The sequence below is a fragment of the Aulonocara sp. 'chitande type north' Nkhata Bay genome, linkage group LG10 (assembly GCF_057382095.1).
Source record: "Aulonocara sp. 'chitande type north' Nkhata Bay isolate Kocher_YH1m ecotype deep benthic linkage group LG10, A_spYH_male_GT1.1, whole genome shotgun sequence".
Lineage (NCBI taxonomy): Eukaryota > Metazoa > Chordata > Actinopteri > Cichliformes > Cichlidae > Aulonocara > Aulonocara sp. 'chitande type north' Nkhata Bay.
Genome location: NC_141353.1, coordinates 16,707,080 through 16,729,762, shown reverse-complemented (window position 1 = coordinate 16,729,762; position 22,683 = coordinate 16,707,080). Strand labels below are relative to the sequence as shown.

The window sequence follows — 22,683 nt, the reverse complement described above, 5'->3', positions numbered from 1 at the left end:
TGGTGATGTGTCTTGTCCCGGTCTCTTAGACTGGAGCAGTTTTGTTGGTGTAGTTGGAAATAACCAACATAAATGTGCTAGCCGGTCAGAATCGTTTTTGTGGACGCAGAAATGGATTTACCAGCGTCGTATTATGGGGAACTTGATCAAAGAAACCCAGTACTTTCAGCTTTTAAGCGAGAGATTAACTCGTTTATAACGCTGATGAAACAAGTGGCTTCGTCGAACAACCAGGACAACAGCACTTATGCTAAAGGGTGAGATGCTAAAAAGCCAAGTCAGCGCTAGCTTATAAAGCTCATATTGACTGATTATAGGAAACTTTAGCTTATTAAATCAGGCTTATTTAAATAAATTTTTATAGCTAGTTGCGTGCAGTTTTTATTACCGTCATTGTTCCACTAAAATGTATTTAGCTAATAATAAATGATACACTGTGTAGCTTATAATTATTATGGTGTTTATGATTTGACCATAATATATGGAAATGTTTGATAAGGTCCAGTTACTAGTCTCAAACACTTGGCTTGTACTTAAGAAAAGTCTTGAGTGCACCATTTACATTTTTTGCTTTGCTATAACTGCATGTATCTGCTGTATAAAGCAGGATTGCAGTGGCCTTTAATAATAACTTCAATATCATACTGCAAGCTATACTTTTTAGGAGACGCTGACAGTTGCTGCTAGCCAGCATCATTTTTTTTAAAAAAAACCCAGAACAACCGAGTCGTCAGCGTACATCACAGCATAATTAAAGGCTTTTTCCTATCATGCATCCACTGAATGTCCTTGTTTAACTTTTTAAAAAGATCATGTAGAAAATGAAAATAACAATGTTCAGTTTGTCAGTATCCCAAAAAACAGATTTGAACATATTTTATATTACATAGATCTTGAACCAGTTAGAGATCTCTTGGTGTTGATGTTTGCTTATTTATGTTATTTATTTTAAAGCTATGCTTTTCTGAATTCATTTTCAAAGGATTAAAATTCTGGTGGAGATATGGAAAAAGTTCAAACATCGACTGCCTTTGAAACTGTACCAGGAGCACATGTTGCAGATTGCAGATTTTCTCTTTGGAATAAAGGTATTTGACAAATCCCCCAAATTAGAATACCTACTAATATTTGGTTACCACAGACTTTTTCTTTGATTAAATATTAATTCAGTCTGTGAATTACACAGTTTTTTCAGTCACTATTGTCAGTCTTGGTTGCTGTGAATTCTTTGTTTTACTACTTGACTCATTGGTTTTGTTCTCAGTATTTGCAATCTTGGTTTTGCTGCAGTAAAACTATAAGAAGCCTTTGGATATGTTGTCTTCTGCGCATTAATTACATGTTAACACATTCACAGTGTTATTTTTCTTCCCTCTGCTTCTTCAAGCTGTACCAGCTGGCTCTAAGGCAGGGCTACAGTCTCCACCTGTCACAGTTCAGCTCAGTGAAAATAACTGACATCACAAATGTGGATCAGTTTATGGCCTGCTTCTTCCCCGAAGGGCTTGATACAGACCAAAATACCTTTGCCATGAAGGTAAGGTACACATCACTGTGTGACTGTGTGTGTCCTGTGTATCTCTGTTTAAAATGCTGTGTAATAACTGTTTCCAGGATTTGCTTTGTTGTTTTATGCTACAAAGAAAGTTTACTACATTGGCTGAGGTCATTGACATTTTGAGACATTTTTGTTAAAAATCTGCTATTATTCTGTATGTATCCATGTGTCTGTGCCTGTGTGTCTGTCCTCTATATGTGTGTGTTTGTGTTTGTGTCTGTGTGTGTACAGGTACGTGCCATGCAGGGCTGTGCCCTGTGTATATTTGAGCTGGAGAGACAGCACAGTTTCCTCAGCCAAAAGGGGCTCTGTAAACTGCTGCGTGTGCTGAACTTCATGAGGACCATGATGCAGACATTTCAGCAACACGAGCACCTCTACTGGCAGATATATAATGGTATATTAGAAGAACTTGTATAATTCAGTGTGATATTTCTATCTAGGAGTAATCTTGGTAGAACAAATTGAGCTCTCAAAATTTGAAGATAAAAATGAAAATGAACTGTTCATAAACTGTTTATCTACTATTGTATTAAGTAGTAATGTATTTCTATCTCTTGTCATCCAGGTTCATTACACATTTACAATGTCTGCCGTTATTTGATGACTATGCAGTGCAGCGCGCAGGTACTGTTCACTCCTGCCACTTTTCACTTCTGCTACTCATTCCTAAAGCAGGGATGTCAAACATAAGGCTCACAGGCCAAAATCAGCCTGTCAAGGTCTCCGATCTGGCCCACTGGGTTACTTTAAAAAATGTGAAGAAAGGCATACATTTGGGGTTTTTAACTGTGATTTGTAAGTTTTACAACTTTTCCTAATGATAAAGACCTCATCTATTGCCATTCATACTACCGTACATCAAAGTAAGCAGTAGATAAGCAAACAAGTTCCAAGTTTTTTTTACTCAGTCAAAGTGGGCTGTATCTGGCCCACGATGTGAAATGAGTTTGACACCCCTGCCCTAAAGGAAAATAAAAACATGAAGGATGGTGAGAAAATCATGTGTGACAGAGACTGAATGTCTAACTGAATGTTGGAATATGGCTTTGGACTGATCGTGAGTGACAATATTTCAGTTTTAGTTGATTGAGCCTCTGCACATTGCAGAACACACAACTAAATCTGTGTAATATTGTTATATAATGAATGTAGTGTATAATAAAATTGTGTAGTTGTCTTTTTAATACTTTGTGATACTCACAGCCTCCGTTTGTCATCCTATTCAGGCACTGGAGTACCTCCTGTGGGCAAGCATCAGTTTGGAGTTGTCCATCCCTCTGATGACAGCTAAGTATCTGCCAGTGATCGTCACACTCTACTGTGCCGTCTGCCAGTGTTACTATGACAACCATGCTGAGGTGCAGGCGGAGGTGAAATACGTCAGCGTCAGACACCTACAAATACACGATTTGATCCATCACAGGCTGATCTAATCAGTAATAAATGCTAATTGTAACTTGGTGTTGATCTTTATGTAATTTCCTTAGCCTGCCTGCTGTTAATCAGCACAAGGCACTAAATTATTCCTCACACTTGACTGTACAAAAAGAAAGTCTTGCTGGTATGGTTAACCCATGAGTATATTTGCTAACTACATTTGTTTGTATAGTTTATTTTGAAATGCAACCATCATATTGTTGCAATAAAAGTTAATTGGATTTGTGTGTCCTCAAATGCTCTCAGGAATTTGCCCGGAGAGCCCTTGGAAAAATCAATGAATTAGCAAAACCCGGGGAGCACAGTGAAGTTCCTGCCACCAGAGAGACTCAGAGAGCTTACAAAGATGCCTCCATCAAGGCAAGAAACTTGTCCTTGAGATACATCAGCACACTATGTTGCTGTGATAAAATGCTGTTGTTTCTCAGTGTGTTAGATACAGCAATTTCCATACTTACATGCTCACAACTGAATATAGTCACTTCTGAAGAAGCTTACTTACCTTGTCAGTGTTTTACAGTATTGATGTGCTCTTCTTTGGTTAACATATGAAAGGTGATTGAGAGCGTTCTGTTTTTCAGCTTGGTGCCATGATTTTCAAGCGAGCAGCATTTGAGACCCGAAAGAGACCCAAAACCCTGTACAAGACCAAAATCAAAAGCACCCTGAAGGACATACCTAATGTAATGGGATCTGCTTTACTGCCATATCATCATATTTAATGTTAATTCTTACTTTTAAATGCAGTATAATTTAGGGGCTCTTGTTAGTTGTTTAACGCTGTATACTGTGTTATCACCTTTAAATCTTCTATCACTCTATGCATTGCCTTTGTTGGATTTCTTTAATAATAATAATAATAATAATTAAATAACCCCGTGCCATATAGTTTAATTGTTTGAACCCTAGATTTCTGTTTTAGTTCTGTTTGTTTTTTACAACCTGTTTGCTTCTAAGGAAATCTAATGTTGTGAGTCGGTGTTGTAACTAAAATCACATGCCTATGTGTGTGTACTGTAGGTGCCATGGCCTCGTACCCCAACAGAGCGCCTGCTAACAGGCTTGTTTGAGTGCAGTGCAGCACAGTTCCTGGGCATTTTGGAAGCACTCTGGGACAGCAACACGCGGCCACTTCAAATGAGAATGCCTGAAGATCCGGAGCTACAAGAGGTCTACCTGGAACTCCTGTCTGCTGGAATTAGTTTGTTATCTGGTTAGTGAAACAAGTACACAATAAAAAACATTTTGTGATTTCAGTAAGGTGAGGGATTCTGAGTGGGTAATGTACATGTATGGCCGTGTCTGTCAAGGTGTCACTGGTGAGCAGAGGTATGATGACCACCCGTGCCTGTCTCCTCTTGTACTGACACAGAATTCGACTCTGATAGATTTAGCCATTTCAGGTGAGTCATTTTGGTCCTTTATTACAATGAGCATGTGTGTTTGTTTTGTGCATTGCTTTAAAAGTCAGTATGAGATAAGGAGATGTGTTGTGTTGCTAGGAGAAAACAAAATACCCGTCATGTCTGCAGTGAGGTTCATCAAACTGCTGTTTCAGTACAAGCAGCAGGATGCATTTACTGAACTCAGCACAGAGATGCTGCAGGTTTTGACTGTAAGTAGCACACAAGCAAAAATGCTTTAATTCATATTAATGAGAAAAGTGGAATACATCAGGTTTCACATGCATTTCAAGATTGATGATTCGGTTTGGGGCTTCCACTGTTTGAATGATCATCAGGGAAGTTTTTATTTAATTTGGCTTTCTCTAATCACAGAGTTTGGATGGCCAATCATTCAGGAGGGGAAAGCAGGAGCTTGCTTTGCTTCACAGTTTCAACATTTTGCTGTCTACCCAGAGGAGCCCTCCTAAAGAAGACATCACAAGCAAAGGTAGCAATATTAAATCTGCCACATACAGACTTATTAAATTTTTCAGGCTCCAAACTTTTATTTTGAAAAATAAACCTTATTAATAAAGGATTCATTAAATAGCTTTCTGCCTCCCTGTCCTTGAATTTTGTGCTTTTAAGCTGCTACAGAGTTTATCAGTATTTTTACCGCATGTAATACATCCAGTTTTTATCAAAATTAGCCAGCAGATTAGTATATCTGGAATCTAATTTTTCAAATCAGCTAAAAATTCAGCATGCTAGCACAAAGTCTGAGTAATGTTCAATCAATATTGTGAGAATAGAGCTGGTAAAGGTTTAGATATTTCACTGAAAGCAAGTAGGTATTATGTAACTTCTGTCCAGGGATCACCACTTACCTAAATCAAATAGAGTACATATGAGAAATGTCAACTGCAAAACATGTCTGGATCTATTTTTTCGTGATGTTTTTAGGTCAAATAATGTACTAAACATTGATTAATTGTTAGTATGGTGGTCAGTGGTGAGCTTTGGTTCCTCAGATTATTCCAAACTAATCTCAGCAATCACAATATAAAGTGGTCATGTTCTTTTATGTTTCCACAGACCAACATAAGGCTTCACTTTCTATGAGTGATAAACTGATGGATCTGGTAGAAACCCTTCACAAGTCCGTCTGTGATTCTGCTCCTGTAAGTTTCTATGCCACGTACTGTTTGCAGGTGTTTGTGTTGAGGATAAAGGATTAGGGTTCAGGCTAAAGTTAGAATTCAGAGGAGGAGATTTATAAGCATTTAAGCTGTGTGTGTTTGTGTCTGTGTAGGAGGTGCAGCCAGATGCAGACCTGATTTTGGATATTGTGTTGTTCCTGTGGGGTAAGATGAAAGCGGTGATACAGAGAGATCCTCTGCAAAATCATGACAAGGTATGTGTTCAAAAAAACATTTCCTGCGGCTGCTTCCGACTTTATTGCTGTTAAATATAAAACTTTGCATAGTACATTCATGAATTTTCATTGTTCTGTTCATTTGTCTTTTTTGCTGTTTGTAAATCTATTTTTGCAGTGGTTGTGGTGTCTTTATGTGTTGTATGAGGTGGCCCTCACCTGTGACCTGGCAGCTGTTGACTGTATCATGATAGCAGAGATGAGCCACACACTGGGCATGCTGCTTGAGAATGCAGCTGAATATTTTCTTGAAACTTCAACGTCAGGTGCGAGGTTATTTTCTGCCACTTGCTCTGTTACGGTCTGCTGGAGATTTAAAGCTATTGTTGTTTGTACTGTATCTATTTGATCTTGCACCGTCACAAACACATACGTATGCATACGCATACGAACATGCACTACAGACACAAACCAAAGCTTTGAGAATATTTTTATTCTCATGTCTTATCTCCAGCAGTTTGCGAAAGAGACTGTGATGATGCAAAGCCAAACTCTTTCTCTATTCTTGAGGTATGTAAATAGACTGGTTGGGCATACCATCAAAATGTGAACAAATGACATCATACTGCATGGTGCTATTGGGCAGTGTCCTGTCTCTTGTTTACTGAAAGTATGAAGTGAACTTTTTATATGTGTGTTTGTGTTTGCAGAGTTCAAGCACAGAGCTGCTTCAGAAAGTGTGTGAGGTGGTAAAGAGGGGTCTCGAAGCTTTGGCAAAGGGTGCGGCTACGCTGGCCCCCCAGGACTGCTCAGCTTTCACTGACTTTGCGTTCATGCAGGTACACAGTCATCTTGTCCCACACGCATTTCTAGCATGTTGGTAAATATTCTTTCTCACATTTACTGAGTTTATTTACTAAATCTTGTATGGGCATGCAGTTTTTCGTTTTGTTTTTTTAAATTGCATGTGTTCTTCTTCTGATAGAAATTTTGTCCCCTCCAGTCATCGGCTTTTTCCACAACCTCTCCAAAATCATCAAAACACAGAAATGAAGACGATGAAGTAAATCTGAAAAAAGGAGAGGTGGAAACTCAAACAGAATCTGACTTTAATGGCTGTCGACAAACTGAAGCCACATGCACGTATCTTCTGATCAAAGATCTCCACCTAGAGTTGGACATTATCCTCCACAGGGCTTCCCTCAAGTTGCTGCAGCTAAATGCAGGTCAGAGTTGTTCTGGTGGTTTTACTCACCAGTGATTTTGGACAAGTAGTTTAAGCTCTGCACTGACTGAAATGGCAAAATATTGCTACTTCACACTTGCACATTTATAAACAGAAGTTAAAATCTGGCAACAGTAAATCATAGTTAGAGGGAATTAAATACATATGCTTACCGACAAGTTGTATGTCTGAATATAATATAAATTGTGAGTAAACTGTCTTTGTTTAGTTGTAGAGTCTGAACTGTTGGACCGGATCAAAAAAAACAAGGTGTCCAAAGCTCTGTTCCTGATCCAGAAAGCTTTGCTGGTGTACAACAACATGGAACAAAGTGACATCAGTGAAACCAAAAGTCTGCTGGAGGTTAAACAAGCAGAATACTTTCACGACATTTGGTTGATTATAGCCACATTTTGACTTAGTGGTGTTTAATATTAGTTTTAAGGACATGTGAAAATTATACTGCTGTGCGCTGTTGATAGGATGCTGCTACCCTCATAGAGAAAGCAGGTATGGAGGAGAGAAAAGTGTACATGTCCTCAACTCCTAATACTACATCTGAAGATAAAGGCAAAGTAATCAAGGAGGACGGACAGAGCCCTCCACCTCCTCCTGTCCTACTCTCACGCAACAACCACTCCATGACCTTTGCCCCAGCACCTCATAACTTAGAGGGACAAGTGAGATTTACATTTAATTAGGCCATCATTTTACTAATCTTAATAACCTAACAGTGAGCAAATAATCCACACATGTTCAACACTTTTTGAAATCTTTCCTCTTTTGTTTCCTTTGAGGTGTGCTGGTACCAGCTTTGCAGTCGGGTAGCTGAGGGCATAAACCGGAAAGTCCGGCTTGGAGACTGCAGCCTGCCAGGAACTGGAAATATGGTGCAGTTTATTTCTTCACAGAAGAAGAATATCAAGTGTAGTGAAACTCATTTTTGTCATTATCACTTACCTCTGTGTATATGATTTTGTTTCAAGGTACCTGCTGTATCTGGTGAGTGTGTGCTGAGGGTGGAGGGTCTGGAGCCCAATCAGAAGTATGTGTTTGCTGTTGCAGCATACAACAGTCAGGGAGAGCTACTGGGCAGCACTATAGGGGGGACAACATTACCACTGTTGGCATCCATGCCTGTACCACTGCTCTCTGCTTGGGCTCATTTGGCTAAGGTACAATTTCAAGCTACTCTACACCTGTACCAAGTAGACAGAGAAAGGTTTGGGCTATGTTTTTAGCCTTGTTGACTTTTTCCTCAGGTGGCTTTTCAGACAGAGCAGTATGCTATAGCAAAAAGAGCCTGCAGAGAACTTTGGAGCCACTGCACCTACCCTGACAGTGAGTCCAACAGCACAGAGGGTAGACTAGCCACCACAGGGTGAGGAGGGAAACACACACCACACAGTACCTGTCAAGGAATTTTCTTTTTTGTTTTGTATTTACTTACCTCCTACTCTGTCTTCATTTATCATGCTAAAGACTACGCAAAGAAATCCTGCAGTACTCCTCTCTTCACTTGTGTCAGCTGTTTCTCACGTCCATCTTCATAGAGACAGAGATCAACATTCAGCAGGGATCACTCTATTGGGACTCATTCAGTGACAATGGACCATTTATCTGGGAAAAAGTAAATACCTGAGTCTTGTTGAGCACTGTGCAGTGACACTAACTTATACACTTATTTTGCATTTTCTAAATGGAATGCTCTTCCTGTTTGTACCCAGGAAGCCAGACTGGAAGAATGCGAGCGAATGCTGGTGGCCATGGACTTGGCGATGTGTTTGAATGATGCGGCTGCTGCTTTGCAGGCTGCAGTTAGCTGCTACGGGCTCCTGGCACCTATAATGTTCCATCAGATTACTTGTGACTCTGTGGTGCAAGTATGCAACCACCACGTCCATAAAAGTATCAACAGTATAACATAGTAAGAACTATAAATGAATAATCATACCTCTGTTTGTGTTCTGGTGTTTAGGTACTAAAAAAATGCTTGATGGTTTTGGAGGAGAATTCAGGTCTTCTAAAACAAAAATGGACTGGAAACACCTCAGAATCTTTTATCCACATGATAGCCTGCATCACCTACTACCTGGCAAAGGTGTGTGTGTGTGTGTGTGTGTGTGTGTGTGTGTGTGTGTGTGTGTGTGTGTGTGTGTGTGTGCGTGTGTGTGTGTGTGTGTTTGTGTGTGTGCGTGCGTGCGTGCACATAGTGTTCATGTTAATGTGCGTACAAATAGATAACCTTTTCTAATTGTATGCACAAGTTTTAAAGTGTTATACATAAAAGTTTTGATTACTTCTTGCACTCATTGTTTGCATGTATATATTTGCACTGCATATTGGTTGACAGCGCTCCGTTGGATTTACCACTACATAAAATCTTTTTGTATAGTTTGAGACCATGCTACAATGCCAATCCATTTGTGTATTTATTATTTTGTGTTGACTTTTACTTACATTTACAGTGACTCACATGGAATTTAAAATAAGAATAAAATCAAAACTTTGTGCAAACTAACTGGGAACTCTTCTGTTCTTCCTGACAGACGTTGCGTGTGCTCAGGAAACACGAGATGGCCAAAGCACTGATGGACTGTGGCTGCAGGCTACTTCAGGATGTCTATCATGCCCAGCTGCAGATTAGGAGACTCACCAATCAATCTGAGGGTGTAAGAGCTGTTTTCTGGATGCTGTTGTGATATATTATGTATATACTTAAGTAAAGTACGACTTCTAGCATTTTTGTGCATTTCCATGTGTATAGCGTAAAACGGCAGATCAAGCCACAGTCAAGAGTGAGATGAAAATAAGTCGTCAGCTGAAGGCACTGGAAAGAAAGAACAAGAAAATAACAGTTTCAAAAGGAACACACACCCCAGAGCCTGGTAATAAACACATGTACTCACACTGGTCCTGTTAGTGGTGTGCAAAAGTCTCAAACCATTCCTTATTTCTTTGTATTTTGGTACGTAAATGGGAAATTGGTGCAGTAATTTAGTGAAATGTGGAAACATACACTGAAATATAGTAAATAATGAACATCTTTATTCTTCAACACAGCCTAAACTCTCTTGGGGAGGCTTTCTTGTGATTTGTAAGTAGTCAGGAATTCAGGAATCGTTCTCCGAGCTTCTTGAAGGACATTCAAAGCTCTTCTCTGGATGTTATCTGCCTTTTGTTCTGTTCCCTGTCAACATGACCCTACACTGATTCAGTAATGTTGAGGAAAAGCCAATCCATTAGTGATATTGTGTTTTTCTATTCAGCCCTTACTGCATTGACGATGTGTTTGGGATCGTTGCTATCCTGAAAAATGATGCTTTCCAGATGATAAGCATCTGGAAAAGATACAATTTAAAATTATTTGCCAAGTCGTATGTGGCTTAATAAAAGCATTTTCTGAAAATGGTCATGTACAAGCACTAGACTGAAAATGAGTGACAAAATAGCCAATGTCCAAAACCCTTCAGAAAGCCTCGGGTGTTGTTCAACAACACTTAAAAAATTACAAGGTTGACTCTTTGAAACAAATCAGGAAGAAATGAGGGATGGCACAAGATTTTTGCACAGTAATGCTTATAGAAGAAAGTTTGCATTTTTGTTATAAATCCTGTAATTTTTGGACTGATTTCTATGTATTTTTTCATATATTTTTCCAGAGACTTCTCAGACACTAACCGTCTCAGAAGATCCAAACTTATTGTACGAGCTGATCTCCAGTGGCACATTAAAGGATGCCTACATGCACGGTAAGCTGTATAGTCTTTCATATTTTTTTTATGACGTAATTATTAGTATTGCTAATTCGTAGGTTTGTTCGTGTGTGTGTGTCCTTGATAGTAATGAAACTCCGACGCAAGGTGTATTTTACTGAGTTTGCTGCACTGCTACTCCAAAGAACCATGAAAGAAGGCCACATAGACCTTGTGTTGGAATGGGGGCAGAGCATGTTTCAGTTTCTTTCCAGGTGTGCTTTTAATATAAAGCTCTTCAATATATTTTTAAAAGCTAAAGACACCTAAAGATATCAGAAAGATATGAATGTCAGTTTCATTAAGTAAAGTTCGTGAATAGTTTTCTCTTTGGCAGCCGTGACGAGGTGATGGTACTGTCCACTAAATGTTTGGAGGGGCACGGTCAGATTAGAAAAAGAAGTGGAAACCAGAATGCAAAAGGAAACGAAACCTCCCAGGTGATGATACAACATGTGCACACATGCATGTAGTTAATAAGGGCAGGAAATATCTGAGTTACACTGACAAAAATGTACATTACATCTCTGAATCTTTGGCTCACCAGGCTCAGTTTTAGTGCCAAAATTATGCTGCGACTTGAGAGAAAACTTTGTTTTTACTTTGTTGCTGCAATATCAACTAAAAACAATAACATGTGCTGCCCTTTAAACAGCACAAGAACGCTTCTTCACATGATGATACAAGAAAGCAAGCAAAGCATAAACTGGCACAGAATATGCTTTTGAAAATGAGGACTCACAGGTAGAGTATCTGTGTTTTTGTTTTTCTGTTTTCAGGAGGTTTCTTGATCATTTCTGTAAGTCCATATATAATAAGTGTGTTCATGTTTGTAGGGAAGTGCTGGCTATGGAGAACTTGCTTGCTATGATTTCATCTGTGATGCAGCGCCAAAAGAAGAGGCTACAGCTGAGGCACACTTGCGCTGTGGAGAGGGTGTGGAGATCACACCTGAACTACTACATGGCTCAGGCCCATTTAGCAGTGTTTTACCAGCGTCTGCCCCAACAACACAGAGGAGACCTGGAGCAGAGGTTCACACACAGAGATGCCAGATATTATTCTTTACTTTTTCATTTTTTTTCTCTTTGTAATAAAAGACTCACACTGAATACAAACACTAAGAAACAACATTTTTCTGATTGATGCTAAGCAGCTTTGCCTTGTTTTTGGGTGGCAATGTATTTACTTTTATGTGTATTATCTGAGCTGAGATACTGTAGTACTTCACATGGTTGACTAATTATAAAATGTCCTGCACTGTTTGTTCTTTTAACAGATACAGCCAGTTTCACCCTTTGTGTTTTTCTCTGGCTTACTCTGGTGTCCTGGTATGGAGGAACAACTCGCAGCAACATGAGTTGGAGTCTTCAAATGAAGCTGTTTTACATGAAGACTCATCTGATCACATGGACTATGTGATGACAGCTCACAAAGATAGAGGAAGAAAGGATGGTAAGAAGAAAAAGGCACACGGAAAATAAAGTGAAGAGAAAAGCTAGCATCTGGTCTGTCTGTCAACATTTGTCTTAATCTGTTGTAGCAGTTGATGGCTCTGTCGCAGAGGACAGATGTAAGGAGGGAGAGGGCTCTCCTCATTCTGTGGAACAGCAGATGGAGGCACAGAGGTGCACTGGTGCCACACTGCTGGAGTCAATTAACAAAGTTGCTGTGCATCTCCGGAGAGCGATGGTACCATTGATACATATGTGGATGTAAACTTATATATGACTTTACAGTGACTTTACATCTACATCCAACTCCAACCCTCTGCATGTCCTCCTTCACTACATACGTGAATATTCTCTGTGGTCTTCCTCTTTTCCTCCTTCTTCAACAGCCTTTGTCCAGTATATCCACTCCCCCTCCTCTGCACAACTTACAGTCCAACCTGAGCTGTCCCTCTGATGTACTCATATCTAATACTGTTCATTATTTTCCAGGTGTTGGCTCATCGTGGCAACCACTGGACCACTCTGCAGTGTGTGTGTCAGACACTGTGGGACCAAAGCTGCAGAATCACTGTCCTTGTACAGAGAGCTGCTCAGCTTGAAACTCCATGTACGATTACAGCAGAACAGCTGCACAGTATTCTCACCCCACTGCTGGTGCTGGCCACTGACTTTATCATGGACATGCTGCAAAAACTAGGGGTGAGCTTCACATATTGCTATTTGTACTAATAGCTGCTTTCTAAAAACTTGCACATAGTTTTATTCCTAGGAAAGTATAAAGACAAAACCACAGCTTACATGTCACTATGTGTACTTTTACATTTTCATCTGCATTTCTGCCCCTGCTAGCTCTGGAGTTTGTATGGCAGTGACTTGACTGAAGATGAGCTAGAGTCCAGTCTCCACTTCTCAGTCCCACTTGATGACAGCACCCAGGTGGATCTGCGTTGGGTCCGCACGTTGGTGTTGCACACTCTTGAGCGGCTCCATGACAGTGGCAAGTGGGAAAGCCTGGCCCACTTTGCTTTACTTTTCAACTCATACACACGGTGAATAAGACGTACTACAAATCTTCTTCTTCTTTTGGCTGCTTCTGTTAGTGGCTGCAACAGTGGATTATCTGCCTCCATCTAAACCTATCCCATGGATCCTAATCTATCACATCAACCCTCTGCATGTCCTCCTCTCAGGTCTTCTATAAGACTTATTACAAATAGAAACATTTGTTAGGGAGAAGTAAATCAAATGCTCTTTGAGATCTTGGCATCGCAGGAGATTTGAGTGGGGTTGTTGTACTTTGCATGAAACATAAATTCACCATAAGAAACCAGGAAAACTCAAAATCATGTAATATAGAGAAACTTGATGAATACTGTGTTTTTTCACTTGTTAATGACCAAGACATTTAGTTCCTCACAATCTATGTTCCTGACAATGTTTTGTGTGTTTGTTTCCATCTATGTAATGATACTAGGGATCGGTATACTGTTATCGTAACTCCTCTGCTTGTCCACGCCCAGAGGATGTTACTTGAAAGAATAAACTCTTTTGGAGGCCCTTCAGTCCCACAGCCACACCATGTCAACACACAGAAGGCCACTGGAAAAGAGGTAGCACAGACCCATACACAGAAACGCACACACAAAGCATAGCAAAAAAAAAAGTGCTCGTGTGCATGGGTGAATGAGGCAAGTCGTGTAAAGCGCTTTGAGTTCTCAGATAAAGTAGAAAAGTGCTGGTCTATTTACCATTTACACTCCCATTTATTGTAACTGTGGCTCACTTAGCTACCACCTGAGATACCACCTTTAAATCAACCTCAGACTCCTCCTGTCCATGTGTCAAGGTATTCTTGGAGAAACCAAAGTTGCCCCTGATGCATTTATCAGAGTGTGAGTGTGTGTGAATATTAGAAATAAATGCTTAGGTATAGCTAAAAGCACCTTATGAATGTGTGTGAATGAGATTTTAGTGGGACGCTCTTTGAGTAGAAAGGGGCTATAGTACCGGTCATCATGTGTTGGTTAAAATCAAAGTGTAAGAAGTAAAACTAAGGCAGTACAAATGGTTTTATACAGAAATATTGTGGAATATTTGAAAAACTTAAATTATTTCAGTTAAATATCTCATAACTCACAGCACCACGGAATCTATGTTTGTTCTAGTTGCAGTCCTTAATTAATCTCTTGTGTCTACAATCTTGCATTGTCTGTATTGTGCAGTAAATGAGTGTATACTATGCTTTTCAGGTGACCAATAAAAGTTATGCAGGCTGCCAGCTTCTCAGTGGTCGGATCCATCACGCCGCACAGAAACGGCACCTTCACAAAAAAGCAGCACTGACAAACTCGATTCCTCGAGAAGCGGTTGATCTTACAGGTTTACACAGCCAAACAGCTCATCTAAAATAATGTTAACACTGGTTTGTGTACAGTAAATAGTAATGACTAAATACCAGAGTAAGAACTAAATGTTAGACAATAACTTATCAATTGCAGCAGCGCAGGTGTCATATTTTCATGTACATGCTGTATATTTAAGGTGCAGAGATACAGCACTCCATGTCCCTTGTTTGTGTCCCACTGGATGTAGAGGACACGCTGAGCTGTTATCATCAAGCTCTTGAGAAAAAAACATATTGTCTTCAGATGTTCCAGCACAGTCGCTCACTGCTTGTGCTGCTTCTGGCAAACACACAACCCTGTAAGTTCTTCACTGTTTGAATAACACATACACATGTCGCACACAGTATTTTAAATTAATACTTTTTGCACTGCTTGTGTCCCTCGTGAGGTTTTATGATACCGACGCAGCATTGTCGGAGCCGAGGTCTCAGCCATTCAGCGAGCTTTGTGAATTTCAGTCCCGTTGTTATGCCCACTCCAAACATCCAACCATGTGACCTGACAGAGGAGGACTACAGTACTCCAGATGCTATCTATGGCTTGCCTATCAGCCGTGACCACTTGCAGACTATCATTTCTGCATACTCCACTTCTATAAGTACGAGAACAAAAAATGTTTAGAAACTGTCGAGACTTTTATTGCACATTTTACATAAATAAGGCAAATATCAACAAATGCAGACTAAGTGACCTTACAGCAATATAGGATGAAGACATATGAGCACATATTTCAGTGGGTCAGATGGTTTACTGTCCTTATAATTATCATTCACCTTTTCCTCAGAATACCTGAAGGCTAACAGCCGTGACTCCCTCAGAGTTCTGGCTCTGCATGAACTGGGAAACCTGCAGTTCTACAGTGGAAACACACGGTTAGCAAACTGTTGTACACGAGTGTGTTGGAACAAGTCTTCAGCCTTGTATTTAAATGCATTTACTTGTATTTAAATGCATTTACTTGTATTTAAATGCATTTTCAACCTTTTATCAAAAGCAAAACTCAGATTGGCATAATTTATGATTTATTATGGTAAGAATTTTATTCCTGGTGTTTTTTATTTCCAGAGCTGCTCACTCATGCTGGAGTAAAGCCGTAGATTGTGCCTTGAAGAGCTCAGGTGTTTTGGAGAAATGGGATGGCGCGTCGCTTGGGAATGGCTCCCTGCAAGAAATTCTAAGGCAGGCTGGAATGTGGGGATGTCTGCAGGCGGCTGTGGTCACCGCTAAGATAGCACAGTAGGTTTCACTGAGGTTTGTCATTGACTTGATGTGTTTTTTCATGGGTTTTCCAAGCATACACCTTTAGGTTTTGCCAACTCCTGCTGCATGTTTTTTGGTTCTGCAGGTTTATCTTAACTTCTGATATCAACCAGCGGACAAAGTACTGTCTCCTGTCTGCTTACCTGTTTAAGGTAAAACACATGGTTTGAGCAGATATACTGTTGCGTGTTTTAATGTGTAGGTATGCATGCGTATGCATTCATTCCTACATGCCAAGGGCAAAGCATGTAATAGACACCCAGTTCTCTTTGTCTCTCCAAAGGGTGAAATGGACACGCATGCATAAGCTGCATTACCAACAGGGGGAGATAATACATTTAGGCCAAGACATCAGTAGTGAGCAAAAATTGTATAAAGTGCATTCTAGAGCCTTTAATCGCCAGAAACGATTTAAGCTAGGTGCCTAATATGTATTTACATGTAAATATGTTAATAATGTCTATGTAAATGATTTCCCCTGATTGTTTTAATGTTGTCTTGAAATAAAATATCTCCCTCTGCTGTTATTACAACTTACTGCAACTTCTGCACATGTGTCCACTTCATGCTTTGGAGAGGCAAAGCATGAAGTGGACACAGTGGACTGGAGTGTCTATTACACATTTTTGCTTCCTTCTTTAGAGTTTGCTGTGTTGCTCCATGGCTCAACCCCAGGCAGACCTCCAGTACGCCTCCTACAGCATCGGAGATGAGTTGCTCCCTGGAGTTGACCTTTTCTCCGAACCCCACAGGCTTCACCTCGGCACAACTGTGTCAAGCCTGAACTTCATTTGCCACTGGCTTTTAACCACTGGCTACTGCATCATGGTACACATACAAAAACACTGCCCGCTATTCATCAGTGCTTATGATAAATAACTGGCTTTGTGTTAAGTTGTGTTTGTAATTTCAGCTGCTTCCTACACTAGCCCTCTATCTACATTTTGTTGGGACTGTGTGCAGAGACGTACAGCACACTGTCAAAGGCAAAATATTGAAGGTCAGAATTTGTTGTTTCTCCTGTGTTTGTATTCAAGTGTTTTGCTTTCATGATGGATTTTCTAATCTGCCTGCGTGTTTTCTGCAGATACGTGCCCTTACTGAACTGTGTCTGTTCGCTGAAGCTGTGAAGGACGCAGTTCAGCTCACACGTGGAACAGGTGTCCTTCTGCCTCATGGACAATACATTGCCAGTGCCTGTGTCCAAGTAAGAGCATTTTGTTTTTAGAAGCTGAAAGAGAATTTTCAGTGTCTTTCCACATTTTCATTTTTTTCATTTTCAGTACACTCGTGTCCTTTGTTGTCCTGGTACTGGGAAAGGTTTTGTTAATGCATTGAACTTATGGAATCATCCATATGGAATTCTTAATATAGTAATAGTAATGATTACATTGTTTTTTTTGTGTATATGGAATATTTCACTGTTGTTGAGATTATTTCAGTTACACTTCTGGCCTTGTGCAGTTTTGGCCTTCTCCTTGAAATGTCATGTGCAGTACCCTCTCAGGAAGCCCGTCATATCTGTTTTAAACTGTGAGCTGGTCTGTCTTGTGAGCACTGCAAACTTCTGGTTATCACGTGGTAAAAAACTGATTTGAAACACTGCAACATGCTGTTTTTCTCATAGCACAGTGATTAGCACTGTTGCCTCACAGCAAAAATGTCCTGAGTTTGACTCCACCACCAGGTCGCAGCCTTTCTGTGTAGAGTTTGCATGCTCTCCCCACAACCCTGATAAGAGAACTGATGGATATATGTCATAATTTCACATATGTTTTTGCTTTCTTTTGTGCAGCCTACAAAGACATTCTGTAGCAACGAGTCTCTTCTGGACAATGCAGAGGTATTCTCCACATTACTGTAAAGTCACACTTCAGAGTTTAAGTCTCTTAGTCATACTGAATTGGGTCAACCCCCTTGCCCATTCCTGTCATTTTGGCCTTCCAGGCAAATTTGAAAATACAAGTTAACCAGATATATGCACATGAAGTCACAAACATATATACACAAGTACTGTACTAACCTCTTTTTTGTCTTTGTGCTGCTCTTTTAGCTGCATACAACTTCTTTTAAATAGATGCTCTCTAAAGTGATCTACTTCATTGGATTCTTATGAATGTAATCTGTGTGTTTGCGGTGCTTGTGTTAAGGCTTTGGAGGAACTTGTGAACTGTGACTTTACTCCAGAAGTCTGCACCCTGTATGGACCAGCACTGTGCCTCAGATTTAACCTTGCTCGTGTTCAACTAGTTCTGGCACTTACTAATGCTATCGCAGGCTATCCTGTGCCAGGTCTGTAATAAGAATAATTCTTTCTTTTGTTTTGTTTCTGTTTGAGGTGATTTAAACAAGAAGATTAGAGGTAAAATTGACTCTAAACTCACATTTAATATATGCGTTCACATGAAAAAATTACATTATTGTATACATAGTGCTGACTGTTAGCAAAAAAATTGCAATCTAAAAAGATGATTTGTCCATTTTTTATGGGAGTAATAAATTTGCATACACTCACATTAAAATATACTGTTCTGTATTTGTGCCCTAAATGTTCAAGTTCTCTTTAAAAGCAACTTCAGTGATAGAACAAGCTGAGGATGAGGCAGTTTTGATGCTTTACAATTGTGAAATTTCAAAAGTGTGGATGTTTTGCAGATTCTGTGGAGGGAGAAGTTTGTATCAGCGTAACAAGTTGTTCGGTGGACCCAAAAGATGATGAGCAGGACAGTCCAGACACTGATGACTGCTGTCCAAAGACAGGAGAGCAGAAAGTTCTCAATCTTGATGCTAAGAATCTAACCCCAGAAAGGATAAAGGTAAGACTCTTGGGAATTTAAGTTTTCTGTATTTCACACAGTAAATAAAGGACTCAAGGTTGATCTGCAGAATGTGAACGATGCCAAAACACACAATAATTCCACATATTTTTTCCTGAATTCCTCTCCTGCTTTTGTAGTCCTTTAGGTAACATTTACGCGGACTTTTTGATAAGACTTTCTAAAACCTCACTGAAATGTATGAAAACAATATGACCGAATTATGTCAGGCTTAGTAAAATAATTATCCATTCACAAGTACAGGGTAGGATGAGGTGAGGCACACCCTTAAGAAATATGAAGTCAATTCTCTGCCATTTGTCATCTCTTCTGTTACAGTTCCTTTTGCTGGAACGTGCCTCCTCGTGGTTAAACACCATTTCAGAGCAGCTTGAATCTCATTCCTTGTGCAAAATGGAAACCCTGGAACTGACGATAGAATCCAATCTTCTAAAGGGCAACCTCTACATGCAACAAGGACATACGGCACTTTGGTACGATGACTTTATGCATGTCTACTGTGTACATGTGTATATCTTACCTATCCTAACCATTTTTATGTCCCCCCCCCCCTTCAGCTTTGACACGGCAGTTTCATCTTTGAAGCTGCTCCAAACATCACCTGTGACTGTGAGAGGATCCTGGGCTGTAAGTGATTGGGCAAAATATTTATATAAAGCATTAACAGAATCGAGTAGGTTGATCCTTGAATGCTTGGTTACAGCAACTGTTACATTACAACCAGAATTGAATTTTAATTCTTTAAGTAATCATAATAAGACAGCAGAAATGATTTGTTGTATACATGATCTTTCTTAAGGATGATAAAGATTTTGGTGAGTCAGATGCCCAGAATGGAGACTGTCCCGGAGTAGTTGAGGCCAGTGAGAGGATTGGAGTTCATCTGTGGTTACATTGCCGCTTGGCTCTGGTCAACAGCTTGGTTGCCCACAACCCTCGCACCATTGAGCTTTTACCAGGTCTGGTCATGTGTTTGCTGTCTTTTTTTTTCAAAGTGGTGGATTGTACCACAACTTACTACAAACATTATTACTATTACAGTCACTAAAAAAAGATCACAAACTCTTTCTCTTTCTCATTTTTCACATTATAATTTTATTATAATTATTAATATTCCTAATATTTTTATTATTATTATACTTTTTGTTAATTTACGATGTATGTGGCACCATCTTTTCAAGGTAAGAACATTAATGAGGAAGCAGCCCGGGTGTTACAGGAGGGTCTTGATGAGTGTGCACTGTGGGGAGACCTTGACATTCAAGCCCTGCTGTTGGTCGAAGGTGCCAGACTGGAAGCCCGGAGAGGCAAGACTGACAACAGCATGACAATGCTGCAGGTACCATTGCACACAAAGACAAACACATTTTTTTCATTCTTTTTTGCAACAAAATTAACGTGTTGAAAAAAGCATTAACAGAGCAGGAGACCAGAGCATGCGGTGTACATGTCTGATGGGTTGAATTCCAAGGCCATGCAGTCCTTGATTTAACCTAGATTTATACATGATCTTTGAATAATTCGGATCAGTCTATACGTGATCCAAGTTTGAAGAACTCCCTCAAGACGTTCCAGAGATTCTTGTGTTCAGCAGAATGGGACAGAGGTCAGTTAGAGACCCCATTCTCTGGTCTGCTGAGACAGTGGCTGTTAGTCACTGTTTATAAATGCAGGTAAATATAAAAAAGCTAAGAAAAAAAGCTAAATGAGATTAGATTTAGGTAAATGCAGTCACTCTTTTGTTCTCAAACTAGAAATAGAACGTGGACACTCTTGAGTTGGTGGCTCACATGATCAAAAATCTTGTTGTTTTTTTGACTTCATTAAAACGAATGAAGTGTGCACATTAGAAAGTGTGATTTTTGACGTCATGGATTGAGCCTGTATTTGTGATATAATTATCAGCATGGCTACACTGAACGTGCAGTGAATTAAAGTAATCACAGTCTCGGCGTTCGCCGTTTGTCCCTGTGTGTAGAAAGCAGTGAGCCTGCTATCAGGACGGACACGCTTGCCACAGAAGTCTGTCATTACGCTGGCTCAGGCCACTTTGCTGCTCAGTGACTTAAGAGGGGCACAGAGTATCACACCTCTACAGCTGATGCAGAAACTGCTGAAAAAGCAGGCAAGTGAAGACACAAACACTAACACACACATATGTGTACATCATATTATCGCTGTATATTCTGAAAGCAGACAAGCATAACATCATAACATTAACATTGATCTTTTTCCCCCTCTTCTTTCAGCTGTGTGATTTTGGTGAAAGTGTGGAATTAGTTGATGGAAAAATGCGTCTCTTTCCTCCCGGACCAAGAAACATCTACCTCCCATACTTCAACATACTAAACCAGACCAGTTTGCAAATTGGTAAATGAGGAACATTCTGTTTATCATGCACCACAAAGTACAACTTGGTCTTATGAATGTCATGAGTTTTAAAAGTATATATTTACAGACCAGGCGACTGATAGGCAGACGGCAGCCCTGGTATTTAGAGCTATGCTGCAACAAACAAAAAAATAAAAATAAAAAGTTCATAGTTTGAAATTTAAAATTCAATATCTCTGAAAATGGATTTCATGCAGAAGGTGTGGATCGTGAACCCCCACCTAGGATTTTACACTATACTCACTGAGGACATAGATGATGTTCTGTTTCCAAAATCTTCACCATTAATTGATCTGGTCACTGTTTTTTAAATCAGGGATTTATTATTCAGACTTTGAGTATTTTACAAACATATTCCGTTGTTTAATGGCTTTACTGGAAGCCCCAGGTGATCTTTTTAAATTACTATTACTAAGATATTTAATTTGCTGTCATTAGAAGGTTAGGAAGATCACTACTAATATTTAGTTAGTATCACTACCAACTAATAGTAATATTAAAAGTTTAAATTACTACATTTTGGGTAATTTTTCTGTGAATAAATGTCTAGAAATGTCATTATTCTATCTTCTGCATCGCTTTCTGCAGGCAACATCCTGGGTCAAAGTAAAATGGAGACACAGGTTTCTGCAAGCCAGTCATCATAGTCCACTTCAAGGCAGACTTTGCACCACTCTATCCAGAATGAGAGCGACTCGAGCAATTTCATCTCCAAGCAATCCAACCATCTCCAGTCCTAAATTACTTAAATGCATCTTTTGTGCATATTTAACGATAGAGATGGATGCTGAAGGCTTTTATTTTCCTGGAGACCAAGAGTCTTGTGGACAAGTTTGTGTAGCAACACATTATTTTATCAACTTAGTACATAAGAGCCAAAATACTGTATAGTTTCGCATTTCTGGATATTTTAAGTCACTTTTAGTTAAGGTCTAGAATAAAATGAAATGGTATGCATTAATTTAGCGCCTTTTAATCTAAGGTACTGAAAGTTCTACAAAGCAAATGAAACGCAAATGTTCATTTATCAAGTCACACACACCAAAAAGATCAGCCATGGGTTTGGTGTCTTGTCCGAGGACACTACTATGCGTGAAATTGCACAGGCTTGAACCACCAACCCTGCAAGCTACCCCACAGCTACACGGTGCTACCAGAACTCTGTGTAGTTTTTGTTGTTCTTCTTGTATGTTTATCTGCATCAGTAAATGGGTCAAATAAAAAAAACACAAAAGAAAAGAGTAGTTTCAAACTGACGTATGAAATATGGGAGCCAGACATCTCTGAAAAGATGGACACAGATGTTAAGTGACGACTATTTGGTATGGCATATTTTGATCAAGTGTGGGTAACAAGTGCTTTCTGTCAGAAAAGGAATCCTTAATCTCTGAATTGACTTTTCTTTTTTGTTTCACAACAGGGTTGCACCTTCACCTGGATATTCTTCTGCTATAATTACACACTCTTTCTATCTTTCATTTCATTTCAGCACACAAATAACATCAATACAAACAAAGCATCAGGAGTATCAAAAATAGGTGTCACCAAACATTAATTCTGCCTTTTAAATAATTGTAACTAAAAGTTAGGAAGATTTT

At 39.6% G+C, this 22,683-nt stretch overlaps 1 protein-coding gene across 3 annotated transcripts; it reads left to right on the top strand.

Moving 5' to 3' along the window:
- Window positions 1-5: 5 nt before the first annotated feature.
- Window positions 6-22,046, top strand: cfap54 (cilia and flagella associated 54). Of its 3 annotated transcripts, none has more exons than XM_086308670.1 (57): window positions 7-257; window positions 983-1,088; window positions 1,388-1,537; window positions 1,790-1,955; window positions 2,127-2,185; window positions 2,788-2,931; window positions 3,245-3,358; window positions 3,580-3,681; window positions 4,019-4,211; window positions 4,309-4,401; window positions 4,501-4,613; window positions 4,777-4,891; window positions 5,479-5,564; window positions 5,696-5,797; window positions 5,937-6,084; window positions 6,273-6,328; window positions 6,469-6,597; window positions 6,744-6,984; window positions 7,213-7,346; window positions 7,466-7,663; window positions 7,781-7,873; window positions 7,970-8,158; window positions 8,246-8,364; window positions 8,466-8,613; window positions 8,711-8,866; window positions 8,962-9,084; window positions 9,533-9,655; window positions 9,751-9,871; window positions 10,646-10,735; window positions 10,827-10,953; window positions 11,076-11,178; window positions 11,394-11,482; window positions 11,575-11,772; window positions 12,018-12,193; window positions 12,282-12,430; window positions 12,682-12,891; window positions 13,042-13,241; window positions 13,667-13,802; window positions 14,442-14,571; window positions 14,785-14,895; window positions 14,986-15,195; window positions 15,382-15,469; window positions 15,663-15,833; window positions 15,943-16,009; window positions 16,500-16,685; window positions 16,771-16,857; window positions 16,945-17,064; window positions 17,653-17,700; window positions 18,008-18,149; window positions 18,513-18,673; window positions 19,013-19,167; window positions 19,252-19,321; window positions 19,494-19,653; window positions 19,876-20,033; window positions 20,673-20,819; window positions 20,944-21,064; window positions 21,674-22,046. In XM_086308670.1, exons 1-57 carry the CDS (start codon window positions 112-114, stop codon window positions 21,730-21,732), a joined length of 7,536 nt encoding a protein of 2,511 aa, XP_086164796.1. In that variant the 5' UTR covers window positions 7-111; the 3' UTR covers window positions 21,733-22,046. The 3 variants fall into 3 exon arrangements, with proteins under 3 accessions (XP_086164797.1, XP_086164796.1, XP_086164795.1); XM_086308669.1 differs by having other exon boundaries at window positions 14,734-14,895; XM_086308671.1 differs by lacking the exons at window positions 20,944-21,064; window positions 21,674-22,046 and having other exon boundaries at window positions 6-257; window positions 14,734-14,895; window positions 20,641-20,813.
- Window positions 22,047-22,683: the final 637 nt, after the last annotated feature.

Bases quoted from the DNA above. Each gene is read 5' to 3' on its own strand.
- cfap54 (XM_086308669.1), top strand. From the start codon at position 112: ATGGATTTACCAGCGTCGTATTATGGGGAACTTGATCAAAGAAACCCA. The intron at 7,874-7,969 runs GTGCAGTTTATT...TTTTGTTTCAAG, and splicing joins TGCCAGGAACTGGAAATATG to GTACCTGCTGTATCTGGTGA. The intron at 9,085-9,532 runs GTGTGTGTGTGT...TCTTCCTGACAG, and splicing joins TCACCTACTACCTGGCAAAG to ACGTTGCGTGTGCTCAGGAA.